The 25,941-nt window shown below is 43.3% G+C and overlaps 1 protein-coding gene across 2 annotated transcripts in view; it reads left to right on the forward strand.

Annotated features, from left to right (window-relative positions):
• tmx4 (thioredoxin-related transmembrane protein 4) overlaps positions 1-25,941 on the forward strand; it is a 103,401-nt gene that overhangs the window by 49,867 nt on the left and 27,593 nt on the right. Inside the window, exon 4 of one of the 2 annotated variants that reach the window (XR_010976152.1) lies at positions 773-924. Coding sequence is in view for 1 of the 2 variants with exons in the window: in XM_068044363.1 (XP_067900464.1) it covers positions 13,124-13,305 (182 nt within the window). In the remaining variant the exon portion in view is untranslated. Of the gene's footprint in view, positions 1-772; positions 925-12,950; positions 13,306-25,941 lie in introns of those variants that run through there. The other variant, XM_068044363.1, reaches the window with a different exon arrangement.

Below are 25,941 nucleotides of genomic sequence, written 5' to 3' on the forward strand. Positions count from 1 at the left end.
TTGGACAGTGAGCATGCCCCCTGGCCACTAATTGGCCAGCTCACCAAAAATCAAATGACTATTCAAGCCATGGTGTAGGGCAGGATCCGCATTTAATTCTGACATTGGAATCTCAACCCCAATTGGAAAATCCAGCCTGAAGAATTTATCTACCTCTGGCTTGAATATACTCAACGAAGAGCATCCATAACTTTCTGGGGTAAAGAAAGATTCACAACCATCCGAATGAAGAGATTTCTCCTCATGGCAGTGCAAAATGGGTGCCCCCTTATTCTGAGACTACGACCCCTAGTTTTAAATTCTCCAGCCAGGGGGAAACAGCATCTACCCTGATAAGCCCTCTAAGGATTTTATACATTTCAATGAGATTGCCTCTCATTCTTCTAAACTCCAAGAGAATATAGGCTTATTCTGCTCAACCTCTCCTCATAGGACAACCCTGTCACCTCAGGAATCAGTGAACCTTTGTTGAACCCCACCCATCCCCTTCAAGGCAAGTATATGCTTCCTTAGGGTAAAGAGCCAAAAACTGTTTCTGCTAGGCAGGCTGGGTTAAAATGAGCCCGAATGATTCATTCATAGTGGTTTCATTTATCTGAAAGAAGATTCCTTTAAATAAAGTCCCATCAGAAGCAAGGACAAACATTTGATTTAAACTTCTGGTTCTATTCTACAAAGTCAAAATCGATTGTTGTGACATCTTGAAAGCTCCCTTCAAGCTTGAGCAGAATAACACTGCAACAAGCAACTTTTGCCCCCTTCTCTCTTCCAGATTGTTAATGGAGCAAGGAAACAGTTTCCCAGGCACCTGCTGCTCTCTGGCACCATGTTTAAGTTGCTGTTCTTCATGCCAAGACAGTATTGAACCGTGAGGTTTGCAGTCAAGGCGAATCCAACAAACCACAAGGACACTTTGCAGCAGAGGTAAGTGGACCGCAATCAGAAGTGGGAACTTTTCCACTCCATGTCTGATTGTGGTCTCCAAATTCCAAAGAAACATCTAATTTTGATACTTTTGATAACCATATCAGAAATAGTAAACAACTTGCTATTTATAAATGCTCATGAGAATGTCTTGGGGCCTGATTTTCTGCTCTGTAGTTACAAATATGAAACAATAGTGTGTGCATTTATCCCAAATCATGAGCGGAATTGCAATCTGGGTCTTTTGCACAATTACCAAAGTTGTAATTTGCAGATGCATCCGTGTCTGTAACAATTGTTTTTCCCAATTATATGCCATTGTGACTATAGGGAGGAATTTTATGCTCTCCCCCGTGGCAGGTTTGGAGGCGAGAGAGCATAGAATCAGGTGGGATGTTTGTGGGGGGTCACCATCCTGCCTCCGCCAACATTATGTCTGGGCAGGAAGGCCTGTGAACAGCCTTCCCACTCAATTAAGGGCCTCATCCCACAGTTGTCACAATTAGCTGTGCTGTGGGCAGCCCTGTTGCTGCACGGGAAGCACGGCAGGGAAAACCCTGCGGGCTGCTTGCTGGCTCTGGGGGTGCCGGGGGTTGCCTCGTTAAAAGCCACATTGTGCTTGAACAAGGGACCTGGCATTGGGAAGTAAAGGGGGCCTGCTGAGAGCCATCCCCTGTCCTTGCCATTGTCTCCCCTACACCCTCCGCTGTGACCCTCAGCCTGTGAGATCCCTCCCACCCTGAACTACCTGTGGCCTGTGTCCAGCGCCAGTCCTGGGCCTCGGGTGGGTGCTCCACCAGCAGCAGCCACCGCCTTCGCAGTGGCATTGCTCAGTTAAATAGCTGCTGGGCTCTGATTGGGCTGGACTTCCGCTGCCAGGGTCTTTGATCCCATGGAAGGCCAATCCCTGTCCACTTAAGTGCCTAATTGGCACTAGATTTATGGGCCTCCTACAGAAGAGGCGACACAAGGTTCTCAGTGTTTCTTTTTCTGGACATCAAGACCCCCATCGCCCAGATAAATTCCCAGCCTAAGAGCTTCTTGTGAGCATTTAGGCATTTCCCCATGCTGTAAAATGCTAAATGTTAAATGTTTGTTTACAACTAATATCAATTTACATGTTAAATTTATTCTTGTGCATGATTTAGTCCATTGTTCTAGACAGTCAGGAGGTGTATGCAACAAGAATGCAACTCCAGGCAACACTTTACATGAATTTCTCGTGGTAGTGAAGGCTCCAGTTATAAGTTACTGCTAAACATGAGAACTATCTGGTTCTCTTAGTTTTGACCCAAATCCCCACCATGCTTCTGTTGTGTGTACAAGTACAAAATAGACCCAACAGAGTAGAAATAATGGCCTGGATTTTACGATCAGTGACAAAGGAACAATGCTTGCTGTTTACCTTGCTGATAACTCTCCACAAAGATTTGATGGCCTTTTTGAGCAGAAACCTTCTGTCATTGGGTGCCTGATCCAGCATAGCGCTCTCTACGGGCCATCTATGAGCAAGCCAGGTTCTTCAACAAATCAGATTGAAGAATCCTTACTGAGCCACGCAGAGTCCAAAGCAGGAAGTGTAAAGCAAGAAACATTATTTAGATTTAAATTGTGTACAGAAAGCAAAATAAAAGTTGAGAAATACAGATGGGATTAAGGGAGAGAGATGAAAGAGACCGACAGAAAAAGTTTTTAAAAATTATTTTAATTTAAAAAAAATCTCCAACACTAATTTTCTTCTGAAGGAATGAGACTCCATGCTTGTAAAACTAAATTTTCAGGCCCAGAGATTTTTTTTTACAGTAATCATCACTATCTCCTTGTTAAAAACTCACTTACTCTTGAATGCAGCAACTTTCTAATTTTTTCAGCAAGTTGTCGCCATTGCATTTAGTTCAGTGATGAATCTATCAGTGAGGACTGCAACAGTGCGCCCTGTGGAGGAGCAGGATATCACTGACAGCAACTTCCTGATTTCATACATATGAACATATGAATTAAGAGCAGAAGTAGGCCACTCGGCCCCTCAAGCCTGCTCCGCCATTCAATAAGTTCATGGCTGTGCTGAACTGATTACTCCACATTCCCGCCTACCCTCAATAACCTTTCACCCCTTGCTTATCAAGAATTTATCTACCTTTGCCTTAAAAATACTCAAAATCTCTGCTTCCACTGCCTTTTGAGGAAGAGAATTCCAAAGACTCAAGACCCTCAGGATCTTATATGTTTCAATCGAGTTGCCTCTTATTCTTCGAAATTCCAGCGAATACAAGCCTAGCCTGTCCAATCTTTCTTCATAAGATAGCCCGCCCATTCCAGGTATTAGTCTAGTAAACCTTCTCTGAACTGCTTCCAACGCATTTACATCCTTCCTTAAATACTGTAAACAGTACTCCAGATTTTCACATTTAACTTTACATGTGAGGATACCAGTAGTTGCAGTTTAATTTACCCTACAATAATGGTGAGCATTGACAGCCTCAACATTATTATTACAGCAAAATCTGGGCCATGGTGTTCAAAGGGCAATTACCATGCTCAGTGAGGTTTAGCACTCAGCAGTGATGTACTAACTCAACCACAATGTATTAGTTAACTTGACAACTAATGCAAATTTTATTCCAGTTGGAGGCTCCCCTGCAGAACAATTTTCCGCATCTCTGGTCTGGAACCAATACGGTTGACTAGCTTTTTTTAATATTTAAAACTTTGAATTTTATGGTTTATAAATATCAATTGGTTGTGAGGGTTACAATTCCCGTCTCATGAATTCACAGCAGAGAATTAATCTGGCCAAGAATCTAACATGCAATTTAGCAGCATAAAAGATTATAAATTTATGTTGTTGGATTCCAAAAGTTAACAAAAAACTGTTAGACAGTATTCGCAGCAGATGTGATGCTCAGTTTAGGTCTTACTCCGTCCCAATATTATTGTAACATAGCATAGATTCATAAACAGACTTCCACATAAAAAAAATGAATGATGCTCAGAAACAATTTTTGAATAAAATAAATGTTTGTTAGAATGTTTTTCTAAAATGCAAATTAAACAATGGGCCGTTATAATATTCAACAAAGATGAACTTAGAGGCCATTAACTAACTTCACTTTTATCAAACAAGTATCTTCAGTGGGGGTGTTATTCTTTATGTGCACTTGCTTAAAATGTTTTTTTTAAAACAGTAATTGAGGAGAACCACACAATTGTCATTTGCACTTTACTCCTGGATGAATTCTGATAATAGAGTAATTGGTCCCTCAGACACCATTGTTTCATGATCTCGAGGCCAAATCATCTAAATCTTCAATTACCAATATTCTGGACTAGCTGCTGTGTGGCCCTCAGGCATCAGCGAAATAACCATGCGGAAATGACTGAGTCCTTGGTACATTTCAATAAAATCTCAATGGTAAAAAGCCTGCTGTTTTTCTACCCAGTAGCGGTTGTCCAGCCCAGAGCAAATAGCCCAAAGTGACACGGTTTTAATAAGTTTTTAGCCTAGTTTAAAAACTAGCATTTTAATGGGTGTCATTAGTTTGCCATGTTGGTGGAGAATTAACTCTTTATCCGCATTGTCATGGAGCTGGAGAGTTGGAAGGAGCAGATAAGAAACACACATTTGAAACCAGAAAAGTACCAATTGGCCGTAGCAGAAAATTCATGAAAAATGCAGATATAAAGGTTTTATGATTGTCATAAAGGAGTCTCCCTGCTTTAAGATGCTGCCTAAAGCCTACGTTTTTGACCGCTTTTGGTCACCTGGCCTGATATCTCCTTCTGTGGCTTGGTGTCCATTTCTGGCTCAAATTTCTCATTTTGCATAAAATCAACATTGGAGTGGATTTCAGGTCCTGTCCTCGTTTGCAGTTCTCTCCATGCAGAAGCTAAATTTGATTTACAGGGGCTATTTTCAGTGGATTGGGCATTATGGTGCTTCAGTTGCGCAGTGGGCAGTTCATTGACTTAATATGAAGCTAGGAATGCTGCATATTCTGATATGCAGCATCTTAATTTATTACCAGCAGTGAAAAGAAAGAATTAGCATACCTTCTCACTCTTCAGTACATACCAAAGTGCTTCATGTCCTTTTTGAAGTATCATTACTATTTTTATATCAGCAAACATGGAGGCCGATTTGTAGACCGTGAGGCACCACAAACAGCGAATGAGCTATCAGGGAATCTGTTTTTGATGGTGTTAGTTGAGGGATCAGAAAGAACGAAAGAACTTGCATTTATACAGCACCTTTCACAACATCCCAAAATGCCTTATAGCCAATGAAATACTTTTGAGGTATAGTCACTGTTGTGATTTAGAGATTCTGTAAATATATCAACGACCAGAAAAAAGTACATCGAATAAACTATATCATATCACAAATAAATACAAAGGGCTGGATTTTCCCTCCGGGGACAGGAAACAAGAGTCAGGACTGTTTCCGGGTCTCGATCCTGCCTCTGATGGGGGACAGTCACTCTTTGGGAGATTCACGGAGGCAATCCCTTAATTGGCCTGGAGACAGATTCCCTGTCATTTAAGGGTGGTGGGTGGGCTCTCAAAGCTGAAGGGCTAACCAGATGCCTTCCAGCTTGAGAGGAGCAGCACCCTGAAATGCATGGTAAGTAACAGAGAGGGCGCTTCAACATGGAGGTGCCCTCTCACCAACCTTTTTGAAACTTTAAATAAAAAATGGTTCATGCAGCCAGGCTGCCACTGGGGGAGGGGAGTGGGTGGGTGGGGAGGAGCCTCTCTATAGGACAGGCCTCTGGCCTGCTCGGAGTGCTGGCCCCTCACCCCAGCCTGCTGCTGGGTGCCTGCCTCCAGGCAGTTAAACTGTAGCCCCCCACACCGGTTCGAGAAACTGGAGACTGACTGGAAAATCCTTTAACAAACCTAATTGGCTACCCACCATGTGGGAGTGGGTATCCCTGCCGGCCCCAAAACCCCCTAGGCAAAAATGGCTGGCGTTGGGAATGGGATCGGAAAACCGGAATACGGCTGGTGCCAGTATTTTCGGGTTCCATCCACCTCTATTCCCGCCCCTGGCTGGACCAAAAATCCTGCCCAAATACTTTGTCACAAAACCAGCTTTGTGGGGGTGGGGCAGATGATGATATTTATACTGCGTTGAATTTTTATATTTGCTTTACTGATATTGAAAATTCACCCAGAAGCTCTAATAACACCAATAATTAATGCCTCCATATCACAAGACACTGGAGTACAAAAAAAGGGATTCTATTTTTAAAATGGAATTTCGGTGCCAAGGTTGCAATTTAGAAATTCAAAAAAACAGACGGTCCAGTCCTAAACCAAGTGCGATCCCAGCACTTCCCTGGCTGAACTCCAACCTTCCACCCTCTGTAAACTTGAGTTCATTCAAAATTCTGCTGCCCATAGCCTAACTTGCACCAAGTCCTATTCAGCCATCACTTCTGTGCTTGCTGACATCGATCCCAGTTCACCAACGCCTTGATTTTAAAATTCTCATCTTGGTGCTCAAATCCCTCCATGGTGCCACCCTTTCCTATCTTTGTGGCTTCCACCAGCCCCGAAACCCTCCAAGAACTCCACATTTCTCCAAATCTGGCCTCTTGTGGATTCTCTGCTTCCTTTGGCCCATCAGAGGTGACGTAGCCATCAGCCATCGAGGCTATAGATCTGGAATTCCCTCCCTAACCCTCTCCAGCTCTCTCTCATCCATTCAAATGCTCCTTAAAATTTTGATTGATCTGTCCTTTAGGGGTGAGCTTGGAGATGGCAGCTGGGGTGGGGGGGGACATAAAATGCTATGGAATTTTATCAGGCGCGGCAAAGGCCAAGGATGGTCTTCCCATCCAGAGGCCAATGAGGCCCTTAAGTGGCCCTTAGGCCCGTAAGTTGCTATTTAAGCGCTTCTCCCCACCGCTGCTGATATTTTACTAATAGCAGTGGAGCCCTCTGCCATGTGGGAGAGATTGCCCAGTAAAAGTTGTCAGCCTCCCTGTGGGCTCAGGAGAAGGGGGGGGGGGTCCCTCCTGTTCAAGCACTCTGTGGTCCACGGAGGACCCTCAACCCCAGCAGCAAGGGCCGCCCCTCGGGAAGACCCCCTGCACCCTCACAACCAACGATCCCCACACCAACCCATCTGCCACCACCACCACCATCACCGAGGAGCCCCACAAACTTACCTTGATTCCAGGGCCTCCTCCGTGCTGGTTGGTCTAGGCTGACTGCAGTCCCAGCAGTGGCCACCGCTCGCAATGGTGCTGTTGAGGCTGAAGAGCTGCCAGCCCTCTGAATGGCTGGCATCTCTTGGTGCCAGGCTCCCATCTTTAAAGAGACGATAGCTCCAGCGCCAGGCAGTTAATTGCCTCAGCACTGAGAAATGCAGTGTGGGGCAGGGGTGGTGGTGGTGGACGTCTCCCGAACATCAGATGGGAGGGTTGTCCCGGCTTTCCGGCCTGGCGTCGGCATCCCTGCCGGGGTCACAAAATTCAGCCCAATTTCTCCTTCTTTGTCTCAGTGTCAATTTGTGTCTGTTTACGCACCTGCGAAGCACCTTGTGATGTTTTACTATGTTAAAGGCACTATATAAATACAAGTTGTAGTTGTTGCAACCCTGCTTAGTTGCCCTGAGTGCACAATTACGAAATGTTTTGAGCTTTCAGACTTCTTTCTGAGGGAGACAGTGCTTCCTCAGAATCAGAATTTTGCAGTAAGTGTTCCAACACTTGTTCCATTCAGAAATATGAGTTTATAATATCTTCCTTTATCTATTTTCTAATATTTGTTTGAAAATCAGGAAAAAGCCATTTGTCCATACACCGTCATTTCGTTTCACTTATATCAATGACTTCATGCCTCTCCAGTGTCTGCATTATTCATTCTACATTTCATGTGTGTGCAAGCATGTGTGGTGTAAAGGAATTAAAAGAACAATTTAAATAATAAAATTTCAAATCTTTAAATGATTCTGTAAATACCCTGCATTGCTAAATATACTTAAAAAAAATAATTTCCTTTGTATGAATTCTGTTCCAACCAAGCTAATTATCAAGTACTCCTCGGTCAGGTATAGCAAAGTGGCATCTTACACTACTTTGTCTCAACAAAACAGTGAGACAATATTTCCACTTTCTGCACTTACCATCTTATGTCTCTGAATGATATGCCAATTTAGTACCATATTAGGACAGTTTAGAGCTGTGGGCCCATGCTCACTAGGAACTGGAATGGGATGTATGAGTCTAAATAGGGACATAATTGTGACTCCATGACCTGTCACTGATTCTCCATCTTCTAATCCCACTTCACCTGATAACTACACTTTGTCTGGACTCCCAATGCGTAAGACCATAGGGGATCGAGTAATGTATTTAATATAATGAAAATCATTCATCAGTGCACACTTCAAGTCAACTTTTCGATGTCCATATTTGTAATGGAAACTGCCTATGTAAACTTGTCACGCTGGAATTTCCTTTCTCATATTTTGTCATGCCTTTCAGTGTTGGTTTTTCCATTGTAAATGCCCATGTTCATATATATAATGGATTTGGATTTCGCGGTCAGCGGTGAGGGGATGGTGCTCACCACCGACCTCGAAGAAAGCTGCCCATAAAGATTTAGCGATCTCTGTGGCGTGAATTTCCTCTTTCCCAATGTTAATTTGAATCAGGGGCCAAATCAAGGGGATCTCCAGGCGTCCAGCAACAGTGATGTCATCGAGCAGGGTGAGCAACCAATCACCAAATATTCCTATCGGCAGCAAACTAGGAAGTTACAAGCGCTGATTATTCTTCACTTTTAATTAAATTTTACCGAGAGCAAGATAAATTGTTGGGCCATGCACACGGGTTTAATATAGAAACTGAAATATCATAAACAAATGGTTTTATTCTTTAAACATTATTTTTAAAGTATATGGAATTTTTATCATAACAGAAAAATTCACAAATATAATTTTTTTTCAGGACCAGTGAGGCTGTTCAGCAGTAATTATGAAGTTAGTGTACCATTAAAACCTCATTTACACCTCATTCTGCAAAGTTTTTTCAAGGGTTTTTACAGTGACACTAATAGTGTAAAAGGGCAGGTTCTTGTCAATTCTGTGATTTCTAATTGATTGCAGATGGAGGTGAGGGGACTTCAACAGCGCAACCTCAGGAGAGGCGCAGAATCACTGACAGCAACTTCTGGATTTCCGCGTTATCCTGCACATGTGCAGACTCCAGAAGTTGCTGTCAGTTTGAGAGGAATAATGATGACAAACAATGGCAGTTTCGCTGCCATTGCTCCCACATATTCTGAGCCATCGAAAACACCTACATGTACTTGTCATTCGGATTGCACAATCTGACCACCAGAGCCCAGAACACTCTCAAATGCCTTGCTAAAAAATAATTCAATTGCCATTTTTCTTGAATGATTTTAACTTCTATCATCATAATAAGGGTTTAACAATTTTTTTTAAAAGCGTTTGCCAATAACATGCTTACATTTGTTCATTGAATTGCTTTTTGTGTCTTTTAATGAGTTCGTAAAGGCTTTTACTTGAAGGCATCAGCCTCTGTCAAAAGTCTGGTTGATTAGCTTTGCCCAGATCTGTGCTCCTGTGAGCTGAATTTGGAATCGTGCAGTTGGAGCACATGCAAAGTATCTAATTTCTCAGGATGTATCAGTCAGTACTAAAGAATATGTGTGTGTGTGAGAGAGAGAGAGAGAGAGAGGAAACAAAAAGAGACATCCATAGCCTTTGTTTTATATTCTAGAAACTTTTCAGGAGTGAAATAGAAAGAGAGGGTTTGAAAGAGTGCATGTTTCTTCCTGTAATGTTACCTCAATTGAAATCAACTAATTATGTTCACTCCATTCCTTGCTACACCAACCTCCACATCTCATCTGACAGGAAATAAAGACAAAGACATAAAGAAGCAAGAGGAAGAGCGACAGATAGAAAAACAATACAAAGACAGCAGAGACAAATAACATGCTACATTCTTCTGGCTGAGGACCCCAGTGGAGGTCTCTCTGCACAGGACTCCTCCCCTGCATCCATTGGCGATCTGGGGATGGAGAGTGTTGTATGTGATACTCCCAAAACATAGATTTTTAAGCCACTTCACAGACTCCCAGGCTGCCTCTAACTTTTCCAGCCTGGATGAGGCTATGTTCCATATTTTACATGAGATGCAAGAGGTTGCAGCCCCCGTTCCATTATTTGAGGGGGCTGCTTCTCAACTTCTGTCTCCACTTCAGACTCACGGTCCTGATCTGCAGCCACTCAGTGCGAAGTGGGGGTTGGGGGGAGGCAGTGGGGAGGGTAGGCCAGTCAGAGGACCTCCTTGTACATCTGCTCCTGGGCTTAGCCAAGGTGCCCAATCACAGGGCTGTTCTGGACGTGGCCCCTGAGGGTGGTCTCTCTGGCTGCCTACCTCTCTTCTGGGGTCTTGCCTTCACCCGGAGAAGGAACACACGCTATCTTCCTGTACACTTGAGACCGTCTTTGACTGATGGGCAGCACAGAGATTAGAGTATGTAGTGGACACGGGCATTAACACTGTTATTTTGTTTGATAAGTTTCCTTTGTCTTTTTTATGATTTGGTTTTATTAAGTGTGCCCCTCCCAAAATGGGGCACTTTTGTTTGCTATCTTTTGGGTTGACGACCCGATGGGCGAGATTGTAACTCATTCAAAACCCATCCACTTGCATGGAGTTAAAATTGGGTCCAATCTTTCCTTATGGGTTAATGGAAAAAGCAGACACACTTTACACCTTAACATGTGCAACATCACAGGACATTGACTAGCAATATATTACAGACCTTAGGTCTGCACACATTTCCTGTCAACTATCCCCATTGTAAATATTGATGTGCAATTACAGAGTGACAAGTTTACATAAGTAGATTTCATTATAAATGTGGTAATTTATAATTGCAACATGAAGACAGAATTCATGACTATAAAATGGAGTCTGAATTATGTCTACACGCCAGGCTCAGAAATCCACACACTTTAATTTTGCTTAACCTGAAGACTATAATTAGTTTTGGCTCCCCATGTGCACCGCCACAGTTGATTGATTAGTTATATAAATACTAATATATAGAAAGCAGCACACACAACCTGGTCTCCTCAGATCTGCCCAGATTGACAACAGTTGGGAAAATTAACATTGAAATTAATGTTTGATTTACATTAGTTTGTCTTGCTAGTTGTCCTACTATGAACTGCATATTATTTTGTCATTATCACTGTAGGTAACACAGTTACAGTATAGATATGTATTCACATAAGCAGAATATGGGGGTGGGGGGAGGAGGAATTAGGGACCTGCCCTGCCATGTATTTTTGTGTGGCTTATATCTCCTTTCAGGGGACATGACCTTAACATTTGGAAAGCATTCCATTTCCTCAATCCTACATAGTTTTCAAAGCACAAAACATTTCCTCCCAACAGCGATAGCAAATATTTATATAGTTTCTTCTTACATAAAATCTGCAGCACAAAAACAGGCCATTTGGCCCAACTGGTATATACTGGTGCTTTGGCTGTGCAACAGCCTCCTCCCACCCCTCTTCATCTCATCCGATCTGGACATTCATTTATTCCTTTCTCCCTCGTGTTTATCTAGCTTTTGCTTAAATCCGTCTGTTCTATTCAGATCAGCTACACCTTGTGGTAGAGATTTCCACATTCTCACCACTCTCTAGGTAATGAAGTTTCTCTGGAATTCCCTATTGGATTTATTAGTAACTATCTTATATTTATGGCCCCTAGTTTTGCTCTCCCCCACAAGTGGAAACATCCCTATGTCTAGTCTATCAAATCCTTTCACAATCAGAAAGATCTCTACCAGGTCACCACTGGTTGGGGAGTCTAGGACAAGGGAACATACCCTTAAGATCAGAACCAGGCCCATTCAGGAGAGAAGTTAGGAAACACTGCTTCACACAAAGGGTGGTCAAAGTGTGTAACTCTCTCACTCAAAAATCAGTAGATAACGAGCTTAGTTAATCATTTTAAATCTGAGATTAATAGATTTTTGCTGGACTAGGGCGTCAAAAGATATGGAACCAGGGCAGGTGGGTGAAGTTAAGATAAATCAACCACGATCTCATGGAATGTCGGAACAGGTTCGAGGGACTCAATGGCCTACTCCTGTTCCTGCATTTCCTTGCTCTAAATTCAAGAATTGCTGATGTTCCCTCCCCTCTGCAATTTTTAATAATGAAATTGCTACATAGGATGTTGTGTTCTGTTGTGCACATAATTTCCCTCTTGATTCTCTTTGTGGTGGGGTTCCTGCCAATCACCGTTAATCCATTCAGTTCTGATCCTAAGCTAAGTGGTGGTCAGTTAGATGTTTAATTCTTATAAATGCTCCCATCTGTAGTCACCCCAAGAGTCCTTTTTAAAAGGATGGATATAGACATTCCCTCATGAAAAATCCATGCCATTACAGCAGTAATCAGCCCCTGGTGTGAAAATGGAACTTTTAAAATTCTTGTACATACATTAGGTAATAAAATGCACACTCGAGGGTTGAAGCAGTGAACTTTTAGACATGCCTATTGATTAGGCAAGTCTTCAGTTACTCGAAAAGGGTCAAAGATTCTCGATGCAACTTAAGTTGCCATGGGCAACTTTCTGTTGCTGCCAACGAGACTGCATGCTCAGCATATCAGCATCGAGCTTAGGTCCGAAACAGCGGAGAGAAAAACAAATGTGGATCTTGTCCGTGCCCGCGTGGTCTTGGAAAAGGGGCACACGTAGTGTCCACCAGCACACTTAAGCCCTTGTAACCGGACGATCTGGAGGATATAGAAACATAGAAAATTTAGAGCACAGAAGCAGGCCATCCATGCATAGTGGGCAAGCATAATAATATTTTAATTTGATAAGTTTCCTTTGCTTTATGCTTATTGGCTGCACCCCTCTAAAATCCATTGGCTTATGAAGAAAAGGCATAAAAACTGTGAATTTGGATACTTAAATGCAGCATCAATGTTTGAGGGCGGGGTCACCTGAGGCACTCTGACCTCGCCCACTGAGGCTTGCGTAGCTGCAGAAATAGTAGCTGTGCTGCAGGAAGCGGGAAGAGAGTTTGAAATCAGACGGTCGGGCTTTATTAAAAAAAAATTTTTGACGGGCCTGCGTTTTTTGTTTTGGTGGTTGCTGCTGTTGCATTTGTCCATTAAGAAGAAAAGATGGCGGGTTGCATGGAACTGGTGGCCGGGATTTTGAGCCTGTGCCTGCTGCTGGCCGGCTCGGCCCGCTGTGAGCCGGAGCCAGGGCCAGGCAATGTTGCTGCGGCTGCCGCACCCGCGGTGGAGCCGCTGGGCGACACCAACTGGACCCTGATCCTGAGCGGCGAGTGGATGTTGCAGTTGTAAGTAGCAGGAATGGAACGCGGGCCCGGAGCGCGCGGGGCGGGGAGACCCTCCCGGGGGAATCCCCGGGGCGCGCGAGTAGAACGCTGACCCGGGAGGGGGAATCCCCAGGGCGCGCGAGTAGAACGCTGACCCGGGAGGAAATCCCAGATCATCGGGACAAGTACCAGAGGCCCCGGCAGCGATGCACCAAGAACTTGCTGCTGAGGGTGCGGATGCAGGGCCCGCATTCTGCACAGCTCCAGAAACTTGACAAGAGGGTTTGCCCGCTGAATCATCATTTGGATTTGTTTTTTTTTGGGGCGGTGCAATTGCGCGCCGTTTGCTTCGTGTTAACTGAACGGGGAGGATTATTTGCAAACAATTTGCACCTTTATTGTACCCTCCCTATTGCAAGTCATTAATTGCATCCCTCAACTTTTATATCTCCACAGTGCTGGGCTCCATTGCACATTGTGCCGTTTTAAATGTGTATTTAAGAGATTTAATTAGCGTCTAATTAATCTAAATTTTTAATCAGGATCAGACTTTAGGGGACATGCCCACCCCAAGCTACAAGCCTCTCAACGACAAAGTTGCAAGAGTTTGCCAGAGAGCATGTAAAATGCCTAAAGATTTTATATCTATGATGCCCCTAGATCAGAAGTATCTCAGCAATATGATTAGAACATTAACGTGGGACTGCAGTTTCATAAAGAAGGAGGTTTGGTGGTTTAAAGTCTTAAAGCATTGCTTCTGATGCCTTATTTACGTTCTGCAAACATTTTGGATGGAGTATTCAAAGTGTGAGCTGCCACTGGGGTTTTTGCAAAATGCTTTGTGACTTGTGAGGAACTGACAGCTCCCAAGAGTTCTTCTATTTGGTGATTCGCCATGAATGTGTCTCTGTCTTGTGGTTTATTTGCTGGTTTACTTATCATGCTGCTTTTCTAAAAAGATCCACCCCAAACATCTGTGATGGGCTGATTCTGAGCAGCATGCTTGATGGGGTTTATTTCCTTCATGCCCAAGTTCTTTTTTTTTGTAGACTGGGGAAATCATCTTATGATGGTCTGGGGGAAATGTTCTGACAAGAAAGTTGCCCGCTGGAAAATTGTGTAGAATTTTGCATAAATGCATAGTGCAAGATCTTTTTATTTTTCAAAAAGGAGCTTAAATTTTTTGAGCTATGCTGATCTGATTGGTGAGCATATGGATGAATTGCAACACTTAAATGACTTGTCCACCTCGCCCATGTTGGTATTTTATCTTTCACATGAGCAGTCATTTTAACTCCATGCAATCCAAGGATGAAGGTATTTTAAGGTATCTTATTGGATTATGTATTACATCGAACCACAAAAAAATGTTCTGATAAACTTCTCATTTTCTACCATCTCCTTGGTGTAAATTTGATTAACTTCTGTGCTCATTAGGCTGATTCTGAGCAATCTGTCAAATACTTTGATCTTTTCCTAGGCCACCTACTCAAATGTTGACAGACATTTCTGGTTAAGTCACTGACACTACACTGCCAGAAATAATCATGTGTATTTTATGTTTTTTAAAAAAAACATGATTTGCCTGTTATCTGCCGTTAATCTCTTGCATTCAAACTTGTATTTCTGTCCTATGGTTCTGGACCCCTCAACCACTGGAAACTGTTTCCATTTCCTCTGTCCCATTGTCCCAGGGAAGTCAGTGGTGGTAATACTACTGAACTAGTAATAGAGGCCCAGGCTAATGCTCTGCAGACATTGGTTCAAATCCCACTATGGCAGCTGGTGGAATTTAAATTCAATGAATCAATAAAAAAAAAAATCTGCAATTGAAAGCTGGTCTTAGTTTTGTGGCGCTGTTACTACCATCGATTGTTGTAAAAACGCATCGGGTTCACTCATTTCCTTCAGAGAAGGAAATCTGCCATCCTTACCTGGTCTGGCCTACATGTGACTCCAGACCCACAGTAATGTGGTTGACTCTTAACTGCCCTCTGAAATGGCCTAGCAAGCCACTCAGTTGTCAAGGGACATTAGGGATAGTGATGCCCACATCCCATGAAGGAAAAAAAGTGTTTTTAAACTCCTCTATCAAATCACCCCTTAATCTCCCCTATTCTAAAGAAACCAGCCTCAATGTTTGGGAGCTATAGAGGGACAGTGAATCACGTAGTTAAAATTTTTAGTTAACTCTTTTTCCATTTATTAAACACATTTAGTTTTGCATTGCCTCGCAAACGATAACAGTGAAAGACTACGTAGGCCCCAATGTAAATTGAGGTCAATTGGGTGCTTGGATAATTATAAATTAAGTGTAAAGGGAGACCATTTTCTATCTAGGAAATAGTAGAAATAGGGAAGTTAATGAGAACATTTCTCGGGTTGGACTTATGACATTGCATATCCAAGTAAATGGCTTCAGAATAAACTAGGAGAATAGCTGTGCCTTCTCCATGGGCTGCACAGACATTTGTTGTTTTAAAAACCAGGCCCCTTAAGTGGCCTCACTCACTGCAGTGAAGTAATTCTGTGCCCACTGTACTTATATAGTAACTGTCCCAGCAATTGAATCTGAAGTGGTGTTCAGTGGCTCTCTTGAATGTTGGGACATTGGGGTTAAGTTGGGTTGGTTGAGAGGTATGCTTGGGTGAATGTTCCAGTACTGTACACATTGTACTGTTAGAAATCACTGATGGAACTGATACATATGGAAGTTAGTGACGCCTGTAAGCATGCTATAAACAACTCCAGGATAAGAACTTGAAAGAAAGAAGAAATACAGTTGCAGAGAAGAACTGCGTAATTTTCTAAGGACTGGAAACCGTTATCAGATGACGTAGGCATACTGTGCAGTTAGGCCCATGCTCGGCCCCATCGGTAATGAACTCAGTCAGTCTACCTGATGTCAAAGTGGTCAGGAGTGTAAACATAATCAAATTCATTGGCGATTTATAACGTGTAATGTTGGAATAGACTACCTACTCTTCTGCAGAAAGAACTGTGGTAGATTTATGTTGGGTAAGGGTTTACAGAATCAAGGCAGGTCGATGGGAGTTGAGATACAGATCAGTCTTGATCTAATGGAATGGTGGAACAGGTTCAAGGGGCTGAATAGCCTCCTCCTGTTCCTAAAAGAACTGGATCAAATGTCTGTCGGGTGGCAATGATGAAGTAATGGAAATGGGAAAATGTTTACAGCAACATTTGCAACTTCTAATGCTCCTCTGGTTCTCTGCATTCACAGTATTGTGCGGACTGGGATATTTTATAGTGCACTTTCCTTTTGCCTCTGTGTCTTGAATTTGCACCCAGCCTGATATATTAGAACGAAGCTTATACTTGTGCTAGTGACGAGGATGATTTGTGGAATGGTTTTGAAGAATTTGTAGTGGATCAAAAAATTGTTCCTCATTTTCTGTCTCATTGGCACTAAATTGACGTTCTTAGACTAGACCCAGAAAATGGGCTGATAAAATTTCTGCTGCATTGGAGACAGAAGCTAAGGTGCACCGGGCCCCATTTGTGTCCTTATTTTTGGGCAGGAGCAGGGTGGTATTGCTGGGATAATGGTAGTGCACTACTTACTTCCCCATTGTCGCTGCTGAACCAGCCTGCATTGCCGAGTCCATAGGACTGCAGTGCAGTGTTTGGTGCCAGTGTGCTTGGTGTAGAGCAGCCTAGCCAACGGGACAGTTCACAGCAACCCATTTGGTTCACTAATGTCATTTAAGGAAGGAAATCTGCTGTTGTTATCCTGTCTGGCTGACGTGTGACTCCAGACCCAGAGCATTGTGGTTGACTCTTAACTGCCCTCTGAAATGGCCTAGCAAGCCCAGGACAACTAGGGCCTTGCCAGTGATGCCCACGTCCCATGAAAGGATTTAAAAAAAATAATAATTTTTTTTTGGGGAGAGGAAGAAAGACTTGTATTTATATAGCGCCTTTCATGACTATAGGACCTCCCAAAGCACTTTGGAAATGCAGTCACTTGTAACAGTGGCCTCACAGCTCCAGCGACCCGGGTTCGATTCTGGGTTCTGCCTGTGTGGAGTTTGCAAGTTCTCTCTCTGACCGCGTGGGTTTCCGCCGGGTGTTCCGGTTTCCTCCCACAGCCAAAGACTTGCAGTTTGATAGGTCAATTGGCCATTGTAAATTGCACCTAGTGTAGGTAGGTGGTAGGAGAATTGTGGGGATGTGGTAGGGAATATGGGATTAATGTAGGATTAGTATAAAATGGGTGGTTGATGGTCGGCACAGACTCGGTGGGCCGAAGGGCCTGTTTCAATGCTGTATCTCTAAATAAATAAACAAACAATCGCAGCAGACAATTTGTACACTACAAGCTCCCACAAATGGTAATGTGATAATTGTATCTGTGATATTGATTTAGGGATAAATATTGACTGGGTTAACTCCCCTGCTCTTTAAAATAGTGCTATGAGTTCACCTGAGAGGGCAAACAGGGTGTCTCTTCAGTCTCTCATCTTAAAGATGGGCTCGCCCATTTAAGATGATGAGGAATTTCTTCTTTGAGGGCTGTTAATCTTTGGAATTCTCTTCCCTCGAGAGTAGTGGACGCTGGGTCATTGAATATATTCAAAGCTGAGTTAAGACAGATTATTGATCTGCAAGGGAGTCCAGGGTCATTTTGGGGGGGGGGGGGGGGGGTGCGAGGGGCAGTAGGAAAGTGACATTAAGGCCACAATCATCACCCATGATCTTATTGAATGGTGAAGCAGGCTCGAGAGGCCGAATGGCCTACTCCAGCTTCTATTTATGATCTTGTGACAGTGCAGCACTCCCTCAGCACTGTACTGGAGTGTCAATTGGGATTTTTATGATCAGGTCTCTGGAGTGGTATTGAACTCTCAACCTTCTGACTCGGGTAGGGCGCTTAAACTGAGCCATGACTGACGCAGGGTAAATGATGTTTTGTGAAGTGAGGCCAGGAGGATCATTAATGCACCTCTCATCCCGCACACAATCTTCCCACCTGCTGCTGCACCGTTCATGCTCCCGCCACTGACCCCCCACCCTGCCCCCACTTGCTAGAGGAGCTGCTGGATTTCCCATCCCCCATCGACGAGCCGCTGCTTGCTAGGAATATTCAAATTTGGCACGGCCAAGACAGTAGTTCACAATGCCTGCCTACTGTCTGATGGAATGGGACGTGTGAAATTTAACCCCATTGATTAGCCCAAGCAGAGGGTGGGGGGGGGGACTTGAATGTCCGCTGGCACCTAACTTTGAATATTTGTGTTTCGTGCTAATCCTGAGTGGAGAAAGCGAAATATGTTTCATTTCCCAACAGTGTTGTTCCTCCATTGAGTATTTTTCATGAAATTTAACTCTTCGTACTGTGGACTCATTTGCTCATGTGGGCAGTGCTAGCCTTCATGTACGGATGTGACTTTTAACTGGTTGCTACATTAGCTTCAATATTATGGACTTTCAAATTTTGGAAAATTGTCTTTAGCTTTAAAAAAAAAAAAACACTTTTATTGAAACAAAAACCCAGAATGTGTCCTCACTGTTGGGGTTGAGGGTGGGTTGGTGGTGAGAAGAAGAGGGAGGATCCAGAAGAAGGAAGAAAAATTGTACAATAAAGGGTGTAACATCCTTTTTTTGGGGTGGGGGGGGGGGGGGGCAAGGGGCTAGAAAAGTTAAGTTGGATTAAAATAGTTGTGGGAGAATAAGGCTTAAAGTTGGAAAAATAGGTGGAAGGATCAACTTTAATGAACTTCACAGAAATATAATCAGACCGAACTTAATATCAAGTGAAAGGAAGGAGAATTTAGGACCAGTAAGAGGTAGGTTTAAATGCAGCATTTTGAAGAGAGTGGTGGAGAGATTCAGGCAGAGAATCTCTACGTTACTGAAGGCATGGCAGCCAATAGTAGGATGAAGCAACTGGGGGAAACATGAGTGTCTGGTCTTAGAGGAACATTGAGGTCTTGGAGGGTTGCAGTGCTGGAGGAGTTTAGAAAGATGAGGGTGGGTGAGGTCCTGGAGGGATTTGAACACACAGATGAGAATTTTAAAATTGAGGCGTTTGTGGACTGGGTCTCAGTGTAGGTCAGCGGGCATAGGGATGATGGGTGAACGAGACCTGGTGTGAGTTAAGGCAAGTTTTATTGGAGGCCTTCTGGAGATGACAAAAGCATGGATGAGTGTTTCAGTAGCAGAGGTGAAATTCAGTCTTTGTGATTGAGAAGATACAGTCAGAAGCTGAGCTTGATTCAGGATCAGATAGCATGAAGAGGTTGTGAACAGGCCGGCTAAGCCTGAGATTGTGACTAAGGAGAGTGATGGCATCGGTAGCTAGGGAACAGAGTTAGTGATGGATGCAGAAGTCGTCCTAATGCTTAACTAGAGGATGTGTTTGGCTCAGCAAGGACTGGATGTTGGAAAAAGTAGTTTACAACATGGAGGCCGTGGAGCAATTGAGAGAGATGGCGGTGAGGTTGAGCTGGGTGTTGTCCCAAGCAAATAGCATTGATCTCAAGATATGGATTAGTTATGTTGACTACAGGTTCAGCAAAACTCTGCAGAAACTTACTGCAAGTTTGTTTTGAAGCATTTTAGACCGACTGCTCAACGTGTCTATCTGATGAAGAGAGAGCATTTTTAGACCAGAATATAAATGGCTGGTAACTTAGCTGGTGCATTTTATCGTGAAAATCGATTAAAAGATATTCCAATAAATAGAATCAAAAGAATGGTTGCAGCCCAAAAGGAGGCCGTTCAGTCTGTCGAACCCATGCCAGCTCTCTGGAAGAGCAATTTAGGTAGTTCCACTCTCCCGTCCATTCTGTGCAGTCCTGCGAATCTTTTCCTTTCAGGTGCTTATCCAAGTCCCTTTTGGAATCTGCCATTGAATCTGCCTCTACCACACTCTCGTGCTGTGCATTCCAGAGCCTAATCACGCTGTCTTTTTAAAAAAAAAGCTTTAACTTGTCATCGCTAGTTTTTTTGCCAGTCACCTTAAGTGGTTGTCCTGTGGTACTTGACCCTTCTGCCAATGGGAACAGTTTCTCCTTGTCTACTCGGTCCAGACCTCTCATGATTTTGGACACCTCTATCAAATTTCCGCTCGGCCTTCTCCAAGGAGAACAACCCCAGCTTCTCCAATCGATCCATGTAACTGAAGTCCCTCATCCCTGGAACCATTCTCTCAAATTATTTCTGCACCCTCTCCGAAGCCTTCACACCCTTCCTAAAGTGTGATGCCCAGAATTGGACACAGTACTGAGGCTGAACCAGTGTTTTATAAAGGTTCACCATAACCATCATTTTTCCAAGGGTGGAAGAGTCAGTTACTAGGGGACATAGGTTTAAGGTGCGAGGGGCAAAGTTTAGAGGGGATGTGCGAGGCAAGTCTTTTTTACACAGAGGGTGGTGAGTGCTTGGAACTTGCTGCCAAGGGAGGTGGTGGAAGCAGATACGATAGCGACGTTTAAGAGACATCTTGACAAATATATGAATAGGAAGGGAATAGAGGGATATGGGCCCCGGAGGTGCAGAAGGTGTTAGTTTAGGCAGGCATCAAGATTGGCGCAGGCTTGGAGGGCCGAATGGCCTGTTCCTGTGCTGTACTGTTCTTTGTTGTAACTTCCTTGCTTTTGTACTCTCTGCCTCTAGTTGTAAAGCCCAGGATCCCGGATGCCTTTTTAACCACTTTCTCATCCTGCCCTGCCACTTGACTATTTGTGTGCATATAAACCAAGCCAAAAGAAAAGCCTTCTTAGTGCCAGCAGTTCAGGACACTGAGGGCAAAGAAAATCTATAAATCATCCCAAAAATGAGGTTGGAAAATGGAAGGGAGACTTAAGCTTGATTTTAGGGAAACTGAAGGTATGAGACAGCAAAGTGGGAAGAAAGTCTGAAGTGAAGAGTGGTGGAAAAATGAGAGATTGAAAGAAAAAAAAATTCCAAATACAGCAAGGCTTTTATGTTGGAATGAGAAAGAGTGAAGATTGGACAAAGCTACTTGTGGACATGAAAGACACTGAAAAGAGAGAAGGAAGTGTTAAGGCGTACACAGACTCAGAAAAGGACTAAGTAAAATAAATTCAGATGCTAAAAACACTCAGCATGTTGGGCAGCATCTGTGGAGAGGGAAACAGTTACTGTTTCAGGTTGACTGTCATCAAAATTTCATTACTCCAGCCTCCGCAGTATTCACTTCTGTTTTAGCGGATGGAGTAAAGTTAGTCTGAAGGCAGACTTTAAAAAAAAATATATAAAACAAAAACTGAGGCAGGCTGCGAAGAAAATAGAGCTCGTCATCCCAAAGCCAAGCAGTAAAACCATTCTTTGTGTAAGTTGTATGCAAACTAATGGCAAAGAAAAGATGTGAGCCGCTAAACTGAGATGTGGTTGTAGTTAAGGACAGGAAAGTTGCTGAAATGTTTAACCATTATTTTGCAAGAGCTTTCTGATGAAATGACAGAAGTGGGGATGAGACTGGACAATGTCATCGTGATGATAGCAGTTAGTCAGTATGTTACAGACCTTGAGGGCGGATATAGTATTTGATCAAAATTTTGGTTCCCCGCCCCCTCCCAGGGAAAGGAGAGAGTCAGCACGGACTAGGGGAGAGAGAAATAAAGGAAGTTTTGGAAAACAGTCAGCAGGTCTGGCAGCATCTGCAGGGAGAGAAACTGAGTTAACATTTCTGGTCGCTGACCTTTCGTCAGAACCAGATTAATGGGATTTGGGCAGCATGACTTTAGAAGTGGGAGGAGATGTTTTAATCAAAAACATCGAATAAATTTAAGTTACTGGCCTTCTGGATAAAAATGAGATGATGTAGGTCAGGCATCTTTCCAACTCTTTTACACAAAAGACTACTGTCCATAAGGTTCAAATCTACAAGAGATATGGAAGTGCATTAGATTTTGGTTGAAGAAAGGTCAGTGTTTTTTTTTAAAAAAGAGTTAAGTTTGTTCGTGGTATGGCAGTGGGATTAGTGTATCAGTTGTGTGAAGGATTAATTGTTGGAGCCAGTTTAAACCTGTCTGAACTTCCAGAACATGAGAATCCTAGAAACTTACAGCATGGAGGGAGGCCATTCAGTCCATCTTGTCTGTGCTAGCTCATTTTAAAAAGAGTAGTCGTGCTTAGTCCCACATCCCTGCTTTTTATCCATAACCCTGTAAGTTCCATATCCTTGAGCATCTGTCCAAATCCCTTTTCAAAAAATTATTTATGGAATCAGCTTCCACCACCTTTTTCAGGTTGTGTGTTCCAGATCCCAACAACTCGAGCGGGGAAAAATTTCTCCTCCTCTCCCCTCTAGATCTTTTGCCAAGGATTTTAAATCTATGATATCTGGTTATCGACCCCACTGGCCAGAGGGAGCAGTTTGTCTCTATCTACTCTAACAAAACCTGTCAATCTTAAACCTCTATTAGGTGCAGTGTTCCTGCCAAGCTGCGCAGTAGCCTGAAAGGTACTGCACAGACCACCTGTGAGAAATCACAGAATCATGTCCACACCAGCTCTCCTAAAGAGCAATTCGCTTAGTGTCATTCCCCTGCCTTCTCCCCATGACCCTGCACATTTTTCCTTTTCATATAACAGTTTAATTCCCTTTTGAATGCTTCAGTTGAACCTGCCTCCACCACACAGTCAGGCAGCGCATTCCAGACTTTAACCACTTGCTGCGTGAAAAAGATTTTCCTCGTGTCGCCATTGCTTCTTTTACCAATGACTTTAAATCTGTGTCCTCTCGTTCTCTGATCCTTTCAAAAGTGGGAACAATTTCTCCCCATCTCCTCTGTTCAGACCCCGTGTTTGAGTGGACATGTAAAAACATTTTAAAGGGACCACGCACTGAAAAATGAACTCTGCACAGCAACTAATTTTTTTTTTATAGTGAATGTGGATTAGGCCATCTCTAGACCTTCTCTATTCCAAGGAAAACACTCCTAATTTTTCTAACCTCTCCCTCATCCATGCTAAGATCCTGGTAACTCTCTTCAGTGTTCTTTCTATGGTGTTTACATCTTTCCTGAAGTGTGAGACATGGAATTGTCCACTCCTCCAGCTGAGGTCTAGCCAGTGATTTTTATAAAGCTCTAGTATCACTTTGCTTTTATTATATTTCTCTGTTTGTAAACTCAAGTAAGCCATATGTTTTGTTAACACCTTATCAACTTGCTTTAACACCTTATCAACTTGCCCCGCCACCTTTTAAGGATTTGTGAATATGAACACCAAGGTCTCTCTACACGTATATGTTTCAATGTTATGCCGTTTAGAGTACACTGTCGTTCCATAGTAGTCCTCCCAAAGTGCATTTCTTCACACTTCTCTGCATTAAATTCCTTCTGCCACGTTTCTGCCTATTTCACTAACCTGTCTGTCGTTTTGAAGCCTAGAACTGTGCTCATCACTATCTACCAAGTGTCGTACCATCTGCAAACCTACACCTGGGTCGAGGTCGTTTATAAAAATTGAGAAGTGCAAAGGGCCCAAAACTGAAGCTTGAGATCACCACTGCAGACCATCTCCCAATCTGGAAAAAACATCCATCCACCTGATGCTCTTTGCTTCCAACCAGAGCCAATTTTGTATCTAACTTTCCCCTTAATTCCATTGGCTTCCCCTTATGAGCCTGCAGTGTGGCACTTTATCAAATGCTTTCCAAAAGTCCATATATGCAAAACACACTAAATTACCTTGATTAAACTCTCTGTTACCTCAACAAATGGGAGTACAGTCAAGCCCACTTAAATGTTTCTTTTCTTCTTCTTCTTCTTTTGGGCCTCCTTATCTCGAGAGACAATGGATACGCGCCTGGAGGTGGTCAATGTATCGCTGATGAAAGAATAAAACTTTTAACTGAATTGCAAAACCCTGAACATATTCATCTGAGCGTTTTGCTGACTCACTGAAGACTGATTGGCAAAATGGGCTTAACACAAATGTTTTGGCCTCTTTGCAGGCGTCTTTGTCTAGGAGTGATGTTCCAGAGTGTCTTTCTGCAATACTTGAGCTTAGTGATGCTTAGAACTTGTCCATGTTTTAACGCTGCACAAACCTTTCAGCAACAGACTGTGGCAGAAACTTAGCTGCATCACTGTAACCTTCACCAGCCTGACAGCCCTCCAGTTCTGGCCTCTTCCGCATCCCCGCTTTTAATTGTTCCCTCATTGGCGGCTGTGCCTTCAGTTGCCGGGGCCCTGAGTTCTGGAATCACCTTCCTAAACTTCTGTGTCTTTCTATCTCTCTTTCCTCCTTTTAAGATCTTTAAAACCTACCTCTTTGACCCAACTTTTGATCAGCTGCCCTAATGTCTCCTTAAGTGGCTTGGTGTCAAATTTTAACCGGTGACAGAATCACAGTGCGGAAGGAGGCCATTCGGCCCATCGTGTCCGCATTGGCTCTCTGAAAGAGCAGCTCCCTCAGTTCCATTCCCCTGCCTTCTCCCCATAACCCTGCACATTCTTCCTTTTTATATAACTGTCTAATTCCCTTTTAACATTCCTGTAAAGTGCCTTGGGAAGTTTTACTGCCTTTTAAAAGTACTATGTAAATACAAGTTGTTTTTATGATATCCGTTGGTGGTGCAAGACCCTGCGGACCTCGCACAAGTAGACTGACCACTTGAGTCATGCTTGCTGGGACAGAATGGAAGCTACCCAGAATGAGTAATTGCTTTCAAGAAGGGGGTGAGGTGCCGGGTGGGGGAGGAATTAAAAAAAAAAGTGTCTTCAGCAACTGTAACTAGTGCCAGGAAGTCAGACATATCTTCTGAGGAGTGGGCATCTATGTTGAGTAATAATTGTGTGCACTAGACCAGTAGACCTTGTCTTCATGAAGGCTCAATTCCAACTCCCCCTAAAGGAAGCAGAGTGTGATTTGTACTGTGTGGTGTTCCTTCCTTGCAGTTTTACAAATTAACATTAACCTTGCATAACTTGAGTAATTACAAGGCAATAATTTCTTTTGAAGGCTGTGATTAATACATGCCACAAAAGCCAAGCTGTTAATGGCTTTTATCCAATGATGCTCCTGCCTTGAAAGCTTTTTCTGTCTGTCTGTTCATAATAAATAGCCCGGTGATGGTGAAGGCAACAAGGTTTTAATTTGAGTCTTTCAGTTGTGGATGCCATTGGCGTTAGCTGGGGATACTCTGTTCAGTTGTTGCATCAGAATGCAGGAGTAGGCCATTCAGCCCATCGAGCCTGCTCCGCCACTCAATTAAATCATGGCTGGTCATTTACCTCGATGCCACTTTCCTGTACTATTCCCCCATATCCCTTGATATCATTAGTATCCAGATATCTATTGATTTCTGACTTGAACATGCTCAATGATTGAGCTTCCATAGTCCTCTGAGGTAGAGAATTCCAAAGATTCACCACCTTTTGAATGGAGAAATTCCTCCTTTTCTCAGTCTTGTGGTTTGTTCCTTTTTCTGAGACTGTGTCCCCTAGTTCTGGGCTCACCAGCCAGTGGAAACATCCTATCCATATCCACCCTGTAAACGTTTTGTAAGTTTCAATGAGATCATCTCTCATTCTTTGAAACTCAAGATACAGTAGTCAAAGGGTTAATGCATGCATCGCTCTTGGCCCAAGTTCACTTTGATTTCCACAGATCAAAGTTGTAAACTAGATCCCTATGGAATTGAAAGGCTGATCCCAG

Source organism: Heterodontus francisci, chromosome 13 (assembly GCF_036365525.1).
Source record: "Heterodontus francisci isolate sHetFra1 chromosome 13, sHetFra1.hap1, whole genome shotgun sequence".
Taxonomy (NCBI): Eukaryota; Metazoa; Chordata; class Chondrichthyes; order Heterodontiformes; family Heterodontidae; genus Heterodontus; species Heterodontus francisci.